General features: G+C 59.3%; 2 protein-coding genes across 3 annotated transcripts in view; both read right to left on the reverse strand.

Moving 5' to 3' along the window:
- The window catches only part of PCBP4 (poly(rC) binding protein 4), a 46611-nt gene extending 41651 nt beyond the window's left edge, over positions 1-4960 (reverse strand). The window contains exon 1 of the mRNA XM_019510335.1: positions 4818-4960. The gene's annotated coding sequence lies outside the window, so the exon portion shown is untranslated. The remainder of the gene's footprint in view (positions 1-4817) is intronic.
- A 4467-nt stretch (positions 4961-9427) lies between these two features.
- ABHD14B (abhydrolase domain containing 14B) lies at positions 9428-13541 on the reverse strand. 2 transcript variants are annotated; one of them, XM_019510338.1, is made up of 4 exons: positions 13445-13541; positions 12076-12300; positions 11337-11578; positions 9428-9815 (listed from the first exon to the last, which is right to left on the reverse strand). In XM_019510338.1, exons 2-4 carry the CDS (start codon positions 12281-12283, stop codon positions 9633-9635), a joined length of 633 nt encoding a protein of 210 aa, XP_019365883.1. In that variant the 5' UTR covers positions 12284-12300; positions 13445-13541; the 3' UTR covers positions 9428-9632. The 2 variants fall into 2 exon arrangements, with proteins under 2 accessions (XP_019365883.1, XP_019365884.1); XM_019510339.1 differs by having other exon boundaries at positions 12076-12293; positions 13438-13523.
- Positions 13542-13916: the final 375 nt, after the last annotated feature.

Consider the following 13916-nt stretch of genomic DNA (forward strand, 5'->3'; position numbering starts at 1 on the left):
AAGAACTTCTTCACTGTCCGAGCCCCCAAGGTTTGGAATAGACTGCCACTGGAGGTGGTTCAAGCACCCATTTTGAATGCCTTCAAGACACATTTGGATGCTTATCTTGCTGAGATCTATGATCCCTGCTGACTTCCTGCCCCTGGGACAGGGGGCTGGACTCGATGATCCTCCGGGGTCCCTTCCAGCCTGATTGTCTATGAAATCTATGAGAGGAGAGGTATATTAGTGGCTCTGGGGTGCCCAGGTGCTGCAGTGGTGGGGCTAGGAAGGAGTTAAGAGGGCAGCGCAGCCTTGCTCAGTGAGCTTTAGGACCTGAAGTGCTCTGAGTCCTCCCCAGGGAAGTGCCCAGTGCTGTTATTCCAGCTTTCCCTGCTCCATGCCACAGACTGCTCCACTGCACTGCACTAATATCACTGCCTTGCAGCTCCAGCAGTGGGACAAAGGCATGAAACACATCCCCTGCCTATTCCAGGAGGGCAGCTCATTCCAGAGTGAGGCTTAAGAAGGGAGGCATAGGGGGAGATACACAAGGCTTGTGCCCTGCAATGTGCACTATGGTGCAGGGGGGGCTCAGATGGCCCTGTACACAGTGCTTTGTCAGCCTGATGTTTAATTAGGACTTCAGTTCATGCCTCATGAGACCCTGCAACTGGCTGGGCCATGACGGTATCCCAGGCATCGAGCAAGGTTAGAGGGGGGTGATTTCCAACCACTTTGGCATTTTTTGCTCTTGCCAGCATATGTTGGACTGTAGGGACTAAGCTACACATAGGAGAAAGGAAATCTTCATTAAAGATCCTGGACTCTCCTCTTCCCTGCTCTGTGGGTTAAGGACTTCTCAGCCACATTACTGAACCCCAACAGCAGTTCACCAGGCCAGGGCAGGCCCCACTCCACACTCCTGTTCATTCCCAGCAGAGCAAATATCCTTTAAAAGCCCTGATCCAAAGACCTCCCCAGCCCCCGCCCCTCCATGCCCTAAATCAGCTAAGAGCCTTCAGGTCCATTCAGCAAGTGGCCTCTGGCAGGTCTGCCCAGCTTTGATCCATGCCACTCAGTAAAAGACAAGCCTAGATCTATCAGAGACGGCTCCTGTGTTTTCTCACAGTCCCAAGCCCGTGTGCCTGCCGAACAGCGATGCAAACTGGTGTGCATTACTGTTGACCTTTTTGGTGTTCTGCCACGCGATTGGCTCTCTGGTCTTTCTTCCTTGACGCAGTCTCACCCCTTCCAATTAGAGCTCTGGCAGTCTCCAGAGGAAGAGGGTAATGACCTGCCACTCCGGGGCGCAAGGCCAGTTATTCCAGTAATAGTTGTTAGCATCCTCTGCCACCCAAACACTTTACAGTCCTTATGACCTCACGCATGCAGGGCACTGTTGTGTGGATGGGGAAACAGAGGCACAGAGAACTGCATTCGCTGACCCAAGGCTGCAGTGGCAGAGCCAATATCTCAGGATCCCCTGGGTACAAATCCTGTGCTCAGACCACTAGCTCAGTGGTTTCTAAGCCTTCCATCTCATGTTTCTAAACAGACCCAGCACAATACATGTGCCAGTAGCTACAGAGTCATAGAAAAGTAGGGCTGGAAGAGACCTCAGGAGCTCACCTGTAGTCTAGCCAAGGCAGGACCAGCCCTGACTAAACCATCCCAGCCAAGTGCCTGTCTGACTGGCTCTTAAAAACTTCCAGTGATGGAGTTTCCTTAGGCCAGTTACTGGGGGAGTAGCCCAGGGACTTGCTTAAGATTCCCCAAAGCTTTTAGTGGCACAACTCAATCTGAAGATCAGCATCTAATCCTGGCACCTGTGAGGCTGACTGCAAAGCCCCTGCTGGCTGTGCCATGTATACGTTACCCTGTTTGGTGACAAGTTATGCCCCTAGGTATGAAGCCAATGACTTCCGGAGAGCCAACTCCTGCAGCAGTCCAGGATGAGCCATAACAAGCAGCCCTGAAAGTGCCTGGTAAGCCTTGAAGTTAACCATGGCTAATCAGCCGCCTGCTATGGGAAGGCTGTCCCTAGTCAGAGTACTGCCTGATGCTGAGCTAGGCCCAAGCTTTTAAATCCAGACCAAAGTTGTGGGGAGAACAGGACCCAGCTGTGGAATTCAGGACTGTCCCAGAACAGCTGGGATGGTTGGTTGCCTTCCCTGGGTGTGTTGGTGTCACTGACTGTGCCTTAGCTACACACAGTCTCATCTCAGCCCCTGCATTCTCCAGCCTCGGGCTCACAAAGGGTGGTGCGGTGATAGTGGCAGAGTAGAAGCGGGTGCACGTGGGTTGCTTCCTCTTTAAGCCGCCCCTGGGTTTCGCACACGCAAGTGGGATCTTAAGGACCGAGAACAATTCACAGTGTGTCCCTGCCAGGCAAGAGGGGGAGGGAGGGTCATTACAGCATGACCTTACCACTGGGCTGGATTCTCTTATGGCCTGGGCTAGCCTGGGGGGAGGATGCAAGTTTTAAAAGGACAAAGGGAACAAGCATGTGTGGACAGAGGGGCATCTGAAATCTGTAGCCAGCACAGCGGAGCTGAGAGAGTGCCATGTGGTGGAGATCCCTGGGGGTGGGCAAAGATCTCACTGCTGCTGTTGCCCTCAGCTGGGGGAAGGGGGGGCAGGATGTGCACTCAGCTGGGGAGGCAGGCAATCTTAGGAGGTCCCATCCCATTTGGAAAGGCAATGGGGTAGAAGCTGCTGTCCGTGCTAGGAAACAGGAATCCCTATGGAAAGTGCCACTGGAATTGGATCTATCCCAGAAAAAGTTCCTGGAAAGAGCTGGTTTCTCCCAAGGGTAAGGCCTGGCCTGGGATGGTTCAAGCTGAGTGGTGGGAAGGGGATGGAGGGATACATGAGGTCAGGCCTGTCACTGGCATCCCCCGTTGCACTGGAATTTGGAAAACGTCCCTCAGAGGGCGAGAAGGTGAACGTGCCTCTGTTTGGGTTGAAACCCAGCCCAAGGCAGGAACAATCCATCCCCATCTTCTCAGCATCCCACCTCGCTGCGCACCCATCCGGCTTGTGGCTAACTGCATGACTGGGTAACAGTAGCGCTACTAGGACTCACAGGGATCTGCCCTCTGTTCGTTAAGGGCTCTCACGAGCACCCGCTGCCTCAAACATCCCTGGGCTTTCTGGAGGCTCAGGGAACAGTTCATGGTCCAAATTTGTGATCCTTTGAACGATGGCCACATGGCACCCCCCAGCCCTCCCCAAACGCACATGGCATCACCACTGTGTGGGCCACACAACTTTCTCTGCAGGCAGCCAGGCGCACAGATCAGCATGGACTGACCCACTCTGGCAATTCCTGACTCACACTCTCAGCTGGGCACGATGAGGGGGCAGCAGGGCTTGCCCTCCCTGTACTCCCTCTCCTTCTCTCCCTCCTTTTGTGCCAACCACATGCACCCCAGTACCTTCTTTGGCTGATACATGAGGATGTGGTTCTGTGGGTCACCAGGGGGGATCTATACAGCTGGGAGTAGCCCTGGCCTGGGTATTGGGCAGTGCCCAGATATGGTGTCCCCCTGGGGGGAGGGGGGGGGGAGGGTCAGGGATATTATTTTGATAACATGCGAGTAGTGCTCTGGCTCTGGCCTTGGCCAGCAAGGGGCTCAGACCTGACCAGAAGGGAATGGCATCCTCTGGGTCGAGAGGAACAAAGGGACCTGGCTGGATTGAAAGAACGAGTGCAATCTGCAGCTGAAGGGAGGCAGGTGGTGGGTGGGGACTTCCCCTTGGGAGGCCAGTGCTGGGGCCCACATGGGATGAATGCAATGGCACACCCCCTAAGTCTCTGCCTCTGGTCAGCCCACTGGCAGCCTCAGCCTCAGGAGGGCAGGGAGGACACTAAATAGGAAACAGAAGCACTGGAAGAGCAGGGGAGCAATGGTCAGGCCTGGGGGCACTGGCTGCATTGGGGATCATGGGGTTGAGAGCTCCAGGGGTAAGCTGGGGGGTGGCTAGTGGGAGGTGCGCTGGGGCTGGGACGGTGGGGCCCACATGTAAAATCAGCAGGGCTCAGACACATGGGGAGCCAGGAGGAGAGCAGCAGGCAGAGCTGCAGCCGGCAGGAACTGAGCAGCACTGGCAGGGCTGTGCGGGTGGGGAGCCAACTCCGTGCCTGGGCACCGTGTTGGGTGCCAGCCCCTCCCTTGCTCAGACGCTAAAATAGCCCCTGGCTGAGCCCTGGGCGGCAGGCAGCCATTCACAGCATGCAGCGCAGGGGGGACCAGGCTGTGGCTTTCTGGGGGCTCAATCCCTTCCTAGTGCCTGTAAGTGCCCCCCCCGGGTGCCAGGCAAAGCTTGCCTGACCCACCCCCTTGCCCCAGGGCACCAACTCTCCCATCCATACAGTGCCTGGGCTTGGGGCACCTGGCATCCAAGTGTGACAGGGCTGAGAGAGGGACTGAGGTGGCTTTAGGGACCTCTCAGCCTGCAAGGGGCTCCCCAACTCTCTGCCATGGGAGCACCTGGCTCCAGCAGGAGAGAAACTTCAGCTTTCTCCCTTCCAGTGCAGGTCATGGAGCAGCCAGGGATGGGGCTGGAGCCAGGCTCCCTCTCAGACAGCGCGGGATGATGCAAAGTAAAGTTGCTTGCGCGCGCCACACAGAGCGGGGCCAGAGCAGCTCCGGGGGCCGGTATCCCCAATCCCCCTGCCCTCATACTTACGGTCCCATCTCCCCCACAGCCCAGGACAATCCCTCTGCTCCCTGGGTCAGCTGCACTGAATCCCCTCTCCCCCACCACAGCTTCACCCGGCTGCCCCCGCACCCCCAGGTGTGTTGGGGTCACAGCTACCCCCCTTCTCCTACCTTGCCTGATTGTCCTCCCGGTCGGCTGTGCCTCTTAGTCCCACATTGTCACCCACCGAGGCGTCTGTAACAACTGGGAGTGACATCAGCCAGGAACAATGAAACGCTTGACAGGCGAGGCGCGGGCCAGAGGCTTGGGAATATTCCCCCCCCTTCCCCTTCCCCAATCCCGCCCAGCCTCCATCCCTCCCCCCACGATCCAATTACAGCGGATAAGAGACACTAAAAGGAACAATGCACACTGGGTAAGACCATCTGCCAAGGACAGGGACATTCCATCCCCACCCCCACGGCCCCCGCCCCTCCGCGCTGCTCACATATGCTCACCCTTTGTAATTGCATTCTTTCCTGGAAACCGATCAGCTGGCATGGCCAGCCCAGCGGCCGGCGTCAAGGACACCGCTGGCAGCCTGGGTATGGGGTCGCTGGCACCGGCAGGACTCTCCTTCCCCCTCTCCCCTCCTCATGGCGCTGTGGCTTGGAGCAGGTGGCTGATGCACCAGCAGCCTGTCTACACAAGGGCTCCACGCATGTGGAGCTGTCCTGCTGGGACAAGGCCGATTGTGGATGAGGGGCTGGATGGCACTCTCTACCTCTGGCAGAGAAGTCCACATGGCTCCAAGCTGGGAGTCCCATGAAGGCCATGAGGGGTGGGATATGACTGGAGGTCCCAGACACTACAGCAGTTGGCTGTCGTGGACAGGGTGCCACACAGGAGCATGGAGGGGGAGAGTGGTGGGGGATGTGGAGTGGGGGAGGCAGTGCTGGGATGCCTTGCAGTTCTCCTGCCACCTGCTACTTGCCGGGGTCCTCTGGCCTCCTCACATATGGGCACCAGCAGGCAATGGCCCTGCTTCATCCACTGCTGTCAATGGGTAGGGCGCCCAGTTAAATGACAAGCCAACCAGCGTATGCAGGCCACCGCCATGACCTGTCACCCACACGCTCTGCAGGCTTTCCTTGGGCCTGGCCCCTCAGAGCCAACCCCTGGGCTGCCACACCATGTGGCCATGGTGCAGTCACTCTCAGTCTGCCACAGAGACTCCTCCAGCCCCACTTCATGCCACGGCCACAGGCCCCTGCCTTCCACCCGTCTGGCTCTGGTGCTGCAAGTGGTCACAGCTGGTAGGAGCTCCTCTGACATGGTGGGGAGTTTTCAACCTGCCTGGATGGTCGTGTACTGTGTTGTATCCATGCTACCTGGGGAAGGGCCTTCAGGGGGTTCCCCTGCAAGTAAAGGTGGGGAGACCATGGTGGGGGTTGGGAAACCCTGCCACATGGGTGATGCTTCCTGGAGGGATGTGGCAGGAGTGAGGACTTGTCTTGCTGGGGCCAGACAGTGTCCCAGTGCAGGCCCCCAGAGGGCTATGGTATACCTCAGCTCATAAAACCTGGTGTCCAGGCAGCTCAGCCCATAACACTGGGCAGCTTTCATGCAAGTCATTGCTGTGGCCCAGCCTGCTGACCCTGCGCCCCAGGCAGCAGACTTCAGAACAGGGCTCTGGGGGTGGCTGGACAGATGAGGCTGGGGGAGTCCAGAGTGTCTGTCCTTTTGGATGGCTCGGGGGTTGCTTGTGCATCACAGAAGCCCCCAGAGACCCCAAGCTGCTGCACTGGGTGCTGTATGCTGGTAGAACAGAGATGCCCTGCAGAGCAATGGGAAGCCTGTGCCTTGGGAGGGGAGCAGAGCTCTGTGTGCCCTAGCAGCAGTGGGTGATGCACATGTCCTGGTAGGAGGTACAAAGTGGGATGGAGCAGGGGCAGGGTGTAGAGCGTGCCGGAGGTGAGGACCTGCAGAAAGAGGGGAGACAGGAGAATCTAGAACTCGCAGGGCGGCTGGGGTGGGAGTCTGTAACTTAGAGGGAGTCTAGAGCCTGCAGGCAGGGGCAGGGAGGCAAGAACCTGCAGTCAGGGCTAGGTGTGAATCTAGAACCCGGGAGAGGTGAGGGTGGGGATCTAAAGCCTGCAGGGCGGCAGGGAGTGGAGCTTGTGTAAGCAGCGTACAACAGGGGCGGACTCTCCGGGCCCTTGCTGCAAGCAAGTGACTGCGGTGCAGTGGGAATGTGACACCCCTGGGGGAGCAGTGCAGAGCACAGCTTGGCCAGGCAGTAGGAGTACTGTACGGTGGAACTGCCAGCACAGCCAGTCAGGGCCACAGTGCAGAGTAAGTGCCGTAGGCACAAGAAGTACCTGAGCCAGGGGGCACGCACCCCTGCAGCTCCCAGGTGCAGCCACACTACCATCACCATGTCCTCACCTGGTGCTACCCTGTGCCACACCAAGCCTTTGTGCCAGGTGCTGGGGCTGGCTATGCAACACAAAACCCCACTCCTGCACCCTGATCTAACAGGAAGGGCAGAGACCTGCCACCTCCATCCCCTGGAGGGCACCCATACCTGAACCCGTTTCCCCTTGGCTGGGCTCTGCCCCTGCCCCTGCCATCTCACCACCAGGTCTGGGCTATGCTGCCTCTGCAGCCCAATGCCCTCCCTGCCTAGGAAGTGGGTTTCAGCCCCCACAAGGCCCCAAAACTCCACATCAGCCAGCAACTCAGCCCCCCTCAGGGCCCACACCTCTGTCTGCCTACACACAGACAACCCCATCCAAATGCTGCCAAGCCAGGAGTGTCTCCTCCACTGAACAGGACTGCAGGATGTCTGCCTTCCTGCCTGGATGCAGGGAGCTAGCCAAGCCCAGGGCATGGTCCTGGACAAGAGAGACTCAGCGCCTGTTGCTGCTGCCCCCCAGACTGGGGGGATGTGAGGGGTTCCCACTTCCTGCCATCGTCCCCACTGACAGGAGCTTCAGGTGCCCCTGGGAGGCTGAGACACCACAGCCCTTGGCACTTGCTGCTGGGAGACCCGCTTTGCAGCAAGCCCCAGCTCCCAGCTCCCCCACTGAGCTGCTGGGGGCCCCTGGCAAGGTCCTTCCCACCCCCAGCCTCTGCCCTCCCCCAGGCTTTGGTACCCATGCAGCCCATGGGCTCTGCAGGGCAGAAGCCATCCATTCCCGGGGCCTGTGCAGCACTTCTCAGCTCGGGGCTGCTGGAAGTCCTGGCTGGGTTCTGGGGTCAGCGTGGGTGGGGAAGGGGCCCTGCACAGTATCCATGGGTGGGTGGCCCTGGAGAAGGGGGCACAGGGGTCATGTGGGGACCCCCATGGACATCCTTCCTGGGGAGAATGCAGCAGGCTGGGGTCTGTGACCAGACAGGTCTGACGTGGACACCCCTGCTAGATCTGAGAGAGGCCATCCCAACTCCTCCCCTCACAGCACAGAGATCCCCAAGGGCAGCTGGGTCTTTCCGTCCCCCACCGCCCAGGGACCCTGTAGCCCAGGGCTAGACAGAGCCCTCTGTGGGCCTGTGGCTGTGACGCCCTGGGCAGCCGGCCTCCTGTCAAGCTGCCTTAGCTGGGAGCAAATCCTCCTGCAGACTAAGAGGATAAAGGCAGCGTGTGGGAACCTCCTCCCACCCCCTCAGGCCTGCCGAGAGCACCCCTCCCGCATCAGCCTGCAGCCTCCATCTGCCCTGGCTGGCGGCAGACCTGCGCAGCAGCCATGTGGCTGCCGGCTTTAGCCCGGCCTCCATCTGTTCACCTCAGCCACTAACTCAGTAATCCCCAGGCACTGAGAGTGGCTGTCTGCACAGTGGGAGGAGGGGCTGCCTCTTCCTCTTAACCCCAGCAGACTGGATACTGCTCTGCCTCGCAGGGGCAGGCAAGCCCTGGGGAAGAGATGGCTGTGCTGGAGCGGCCAGGCTCCAGCACAGAGCAACCCAGGCCCCTCTGGGAAGGGGCGAGGCGCTGGGTTGCAATGCTCCTTGAGAGCCCCAGGCCCGTCTCTAGTGCTGGGCTCCCACATGCAGAGCCCTGGGTGTGCAGGGTTTCAGCTCTGCTCAGGAAATACAACCCAGGAGCCCCGGCTCCCAGCCCCTTGCTCTAACCACTACCCCTGCTGCCCTCTACCTAGTGCAGTGTCCTGCTACTGACCAGCTCCCTCCGGCCCCGCTCCCTTGTGCCCTCCCTGTTCCCCCCGCCTCCCCCCAAAAGCCAGCCCCAGACTCTGGTGGCCACAGGCTTTGCAGGGGATTTCAGATGGGGGAAGGAGGGACCACAGGGCATAACCTACCCCAGGGGACGTGGCAGGAAGGAAAGTGGGGGAAGGTAGAGAGGCCCCAAGCACAGTATTGGATTGTGAGCACTCTGGGAGGGAGGTCCATGTGCCCTGCTAGGAACCTGTGAGCCTGCCCTTGCCTTGCATGCCACTACCTGGGGGCAGGGGATAGTGTGGGGGAGGGAGGAAGCACAGGGCAGAGGGAGCTCCTTTTCCCCTGACCTGGCTGAAAAGGGCTCCTCACTTCCCCCCACCCACAGTTCATTCAGCCTGCCCCCTGCCCACAGGCTAGGAGCCAGCCACAAATGGATCCCTGAGCTCCCCAGGGTCACCTGGGTCCCACCGCCCCAGCTTGACTGGCAAGGGCACCAGAGCCACAGCAGTGGGTGCTGGGCCCAAGGACCTCCAGCTAAGGACAGAGGGATGTGGCTGGGGAGCCTGCCTGCCTGGCCCTCACCCCCCATCATCCCCATGCTCTGTCAATCAGCTCCTACAGACAGTCAGCTGCTAATCATTTTAAAGAGAAAGAAGTAGATGGAGCCCCTGGCTCTCAGTAGGGCCCCTGGTTGCCCTTGCCATGCCATGGCCCTCAGCCAGCCCGCAGTGAGACAATGATCAAGTAGGTGCTCTAGTGGCAGAGAGAAACCCAAATTGTGCCCAGAATCCATGCCCCGAAGCCCAGTGATGGAGGGGGTCAGCCACCCCTCACTCCAGACTCCTCAGGAAGTCCAGCAGGCCCTGGTGCCACTCCTCTGGCTTGTCCAGGTAGCAGGCATGGCCTGCCCCTTGCATCAGCTGCACCTTGTGATTGGGCAGGTTCTTCAGGTTGTTCAGGCTTACTTCCCCCAGCTGGGCATCCTTATCCCCATACACGATCAGCGTGGGAGCCTGGTAGAGGATGGATGGGATCAGACACAAGGTATGGACTTGCAGATTGCCAAGGAGTGGGGTGATCCAGGCCCTGGCAGCTTGGTGCGGGGGGACTTTCCCCATCTCCCTTGGTGTTTGGTTGGGTTGAGCTTCTTTGAGGTGCAGTTCCTGGAAATGGGTCACCACTGGACAGAAAATGGGGCTGGGATCCTGCCCCTGCCCAGAGCACTGCTGAGCCCAGCTAGGGGTCAGGACTCGGATGGGGAAGAGAGGCAGAGGCCATGTGCAGCAATGGGTGAACACCACAAGGCCTCCATGGGCAGGGCTCATGCGATCTGCATGTGCCAGCTGCCCTAGTTACCATGCACCAGCCTTGCTGCTAGTGCAGAGGGGCCATATACATGGGTGCAGGTCTGCGGGGCAGTTTTGGCACCAGACTGCCTCTCCCAGTGGGGCAGGCAGAGGAGGGTCCTCCCTGAGCCCAAGGGCCAGAACTGCCCTGAGAGGCTGCTTTGTGCTACCCCATGGATGGCTCGTAGCTAGCCAGCTCCAGGTTAGGAAGGGAGGGGAGGCAAGTGTCTTTATACCCCCCGCCCCTTGCAGCTCAGGACCTAGTCCCCCCATTTGTGGGCTGAAGTAGTACTCTGCGAACAGGGGGAGTGCTGAGCCAGGGTGTCCTTCCTGTGCCATAAACGTGTCCCAACAGCTCTGAGCTACACACAAGGGCTGGGGAGCCCAGCTGCGGAGCTGGTAACCTCAAGCTCCTACATCCACCAGCCCTGAACCCCACCGGATTCAAGACTGCAGACTGCCCCCCCTGGCCTTTGCACCGACATTATTCTGGGGCAACACTTCTGCATTTACAGGAGGGAAGGGCATCTCTCTCAGGCAAGCGGGACAGATCAGAGAGCAGAGGAAGGGAGTGTAGAAAAGGTGCATGAGACATGCAGCTGTTTGCACAGCTCTGCTGTTGATTGCGAGGCACAGTTGTGCAGCACGCAGCTATTGCCTCCACATCCACAATCTAACTCTACCTGGGGGGGTGTATTACAGGGGCCGGGCCAAGGTTACCTTGGGGTATCTGTGCAGATGCAAGGTGGGGGTTAGGGAAGTGCAAACAGGGCAGCTGCAAGGGTTGGGGCGGGTCAGGGGCCCACGTTACAATAACTGCAATGAAACAGGCCAGCAGCAGTCACTTTCCTTCCTGATATGACTATGGCCCCCAGTACAGGGTTGAGCTGCAGGCTGGACCTGTGCAAGGGACCCCCAGAGGCAAGCCGCGTCCCTGCAGGGATGTAAACAGGATTATCGCAGTGCATTATGGCCCTGCAGGACCTCGCTGTGGGCTCCGGTTTCCTTGGGGCTTGTTCAGACGTTCAACAGAGCTGTCCTGTGTCCCTGAACATGAAGAGGGGGGTGGCGCCCTCTGGCGGCCTGTTCCCTTAGCGGATTCTGATCTCGGAGCCTGGCTCTGCCCCTGCCCGACACCTGGGTCCTGTACTCAGCCCCTGCCCCCGCCCTCCCCTCCAAGTGCCATACTTTGATGTTGGCATACTGCGCCGCCGTGAACTTCTCAGTGCAGATGGGTGCCACTGGCACGTAGGCCTTCAGCAGGTCGCTGTGCTGGAAGAGGAAGGGGAGCGAGTACATCCCACTAAGGGATGGGCTGATCACCACCGCTGGGCCCAGATGCAAGGCCTCGAAGACAGACTTCAGGAACCCCCCTGGGGCCAGCTGCCCCGTGGGGGCCGGAGCTGCTGCCTCCTTGGAATTGCCAAGGCCTGAAGCATACAAGAAAGAAGCTGCCATGTTACTGATGTCTCTGTGCAGAGTGGCAGCAGGGTCCCTGTGGTGCTGTGCCTAGCAGGGGCAGGCGGAGGCTGTGCCAGGGCCCTAGAGAGTCACTCCTCTGCTCTGAGTGCAGCAGTTCTGGAGAGGAGGAGTGAAAGCGTCCCCAGTAGGGGACCAGGATGCCAGGCAAGGACCAGGAGTCACGCCTGCATTACAGACTCTGTTCTGCTGCTGATTCACTGCATGTCCCCAGTCAAGACACTTCACTGCTCCTAGCTTCCCCACTCGCTCCTCTGTCACAGAGTGCTGTGAGGCTGGGGGATGTTGGTGATCCTTGCAGGAGGGACTTGGCATGCTCTGCACTGTGGTTTCCACCCCACCCACAAGGCTCTGCTCATCACCTCAGGCCCTAGTGATGCCCAGGCACCAGATGGCTTCTCTCCCCAGGCCCATGCACAGCAGTGTCACCTCCCTGAGGGCAACATACCTGGCAGGTCAATGGCCACAGCACGGTACCCAGCTCCTGCCAACTTTGCCAGCGTCTGCAGGTTGAGCCAGGTTTCAGAAGAGAAGCGAATGCCGTGCAGCAGCAAGACAGCCAGTTTTGGGGCCTGCTGGCCTGGTACAGCCTGCCGGTAGAATAGGGTCTGCCCATCCACTGTGATGGTGCTCTCGGTCAGCTGTGGGTCTGCCATGGTGGGTGCCCTGCAAGGAGAGGAGAGCTGGGGAGGGAGGAAACCCCAGAGGCACCCTGCATGGCCCTGGGAGAAAGGGCAGTTGGACCAGATTCCTCAGCCTGTGGAAGGGCCTCTGGGGGCAGCGCCTGCCAGGATAACCACGAACTGGATTTCTGTGTCCTTTGGAACAGACTCCAGCTGATCAAGGAACAAAGTGCTGTTAACTTCCTCACGTTCTCTGCTCCTTTCTCTGGCTAGGAGAGAGGCCTCTTCGTACTGCCACCTTCCTTAACTCTCACTTGTATAATGAGCTAAACAGAAGGAATCAGCCCGGTATTTCTTTGGGGATGTCTCTGCTTCCTCCCAGCCTCAGAGCGTGTCCAACATCTCCTGCAATTACACAGCCGGTGCCATGAAGGGTCCCACAGAACAAGTCCTGCTCCTCACCCCCCTCCCTGGCTATAACAGTATTAAAGAGGGGAGACCCCAGCTGCCTTGGTGCACTGAGGACTGCTGTCTTCCCCTGGCAGGGGCCACAGGGGACAGCAGGCATGGTGGGGTGCTCTGTTTGTTGGGGATGGGGTGGAGGGGGGATTGCATAGGGAGGTAAATATGGGAAAGGCAGAGGCCCAGTCCAGGGTGCATGGGCAGGGGCCACAGCTGGGCTGGAGACACTGAGGTAGAGGAGACTGGAGAAAGGAACACAAACTCCTGGAGAGGCCAGGGGAGGAGGGAGTGCCCTGGCACCAGGTGCTCAGCCAAAGGCACTGCCTTAATCCTGGCAAAGGCCACAGGGCATAATTCACAGGGGATCCATTGCCACTGGATCCTGTCGGGGCTGACAGCCTGCCAGGCTGCCCTGCAGGGTGTCATGTGTGGCTGGCCAGGGGTCCCTGCTAATGCTGGGCACAGGCCCCTTCTGGGCGTGAGTGGGGCAGGCTGTCCCAGGAAGCAGCTGAATCTGGCCGGTCTCCAGGGCGCTGGGCTGGGTGGCCCTGCTAGTCAGAACCAGTCTGGCAGCTTCTCCATTCAGGTCAAGCTAAGCAGCTCCAGCAAAGTCCCTGAGCTTGGGGGTGCATGTGGGTGGGATCAGGCAGGCAGGCAGCCCATCCTGCAGGGACCCCCAGCACAGGCCCCGGGGGCTGGCAAGAAAAGCAGCCAGGGACTGATACCTGAGAGAAGGGATCCCAACGGTCCCAGTGTTCGCTGTGCTGTGGTGCTGATTGCAGGCCCACACTTCCTGGGTCCAAAGCTACCAAAGGAAGCCAGGGGGAAAACCAGGGGTGGAGACGGAGGAACTGGAACAGCAGGCAGGAGGGTGTCGGCTCATGGTGCAGTGACACCTAGCGGTAAGAACCTGGACCGTTTGGGCACAAGGCCTGGACAGAGGGCAGGTTAGCAGGCTCCTGGCTACATTTGCACTGTGATCCCAAGGTGTGATCCCAGCACATGTGGGCAGGCCAGGGCCTGCTTCGATTCAGCTCACTTGGGCACCAACAACAATGAAGACACAGTAGCAGGGGCTTCAACTGCACAACTAAGTACCAAAGGAAGGCAGTAGCAGACAGCTACAGCCCATACTCTTCCCTGTGCTACTCTGTTCCCTGGATCTCTGTCCCCTAGGTGAAAGCTAGTGTGAGGATGCATACCT

Source organism: Gavialis gangeticus, unplaced genomic scaffold, assembly GCF_001723915.1.
Source record: "Gavialis gangeticus isolate Ggan-Ray unplaced genomic scaffold, GavGan_comp1, whole genome shotgun sequence".
Lineage (NCBI taxonomy): Eukaryota > Metazoa > Chordata > Crocodylia > Gavialidae > Gavialis > Gavialis gangeticus.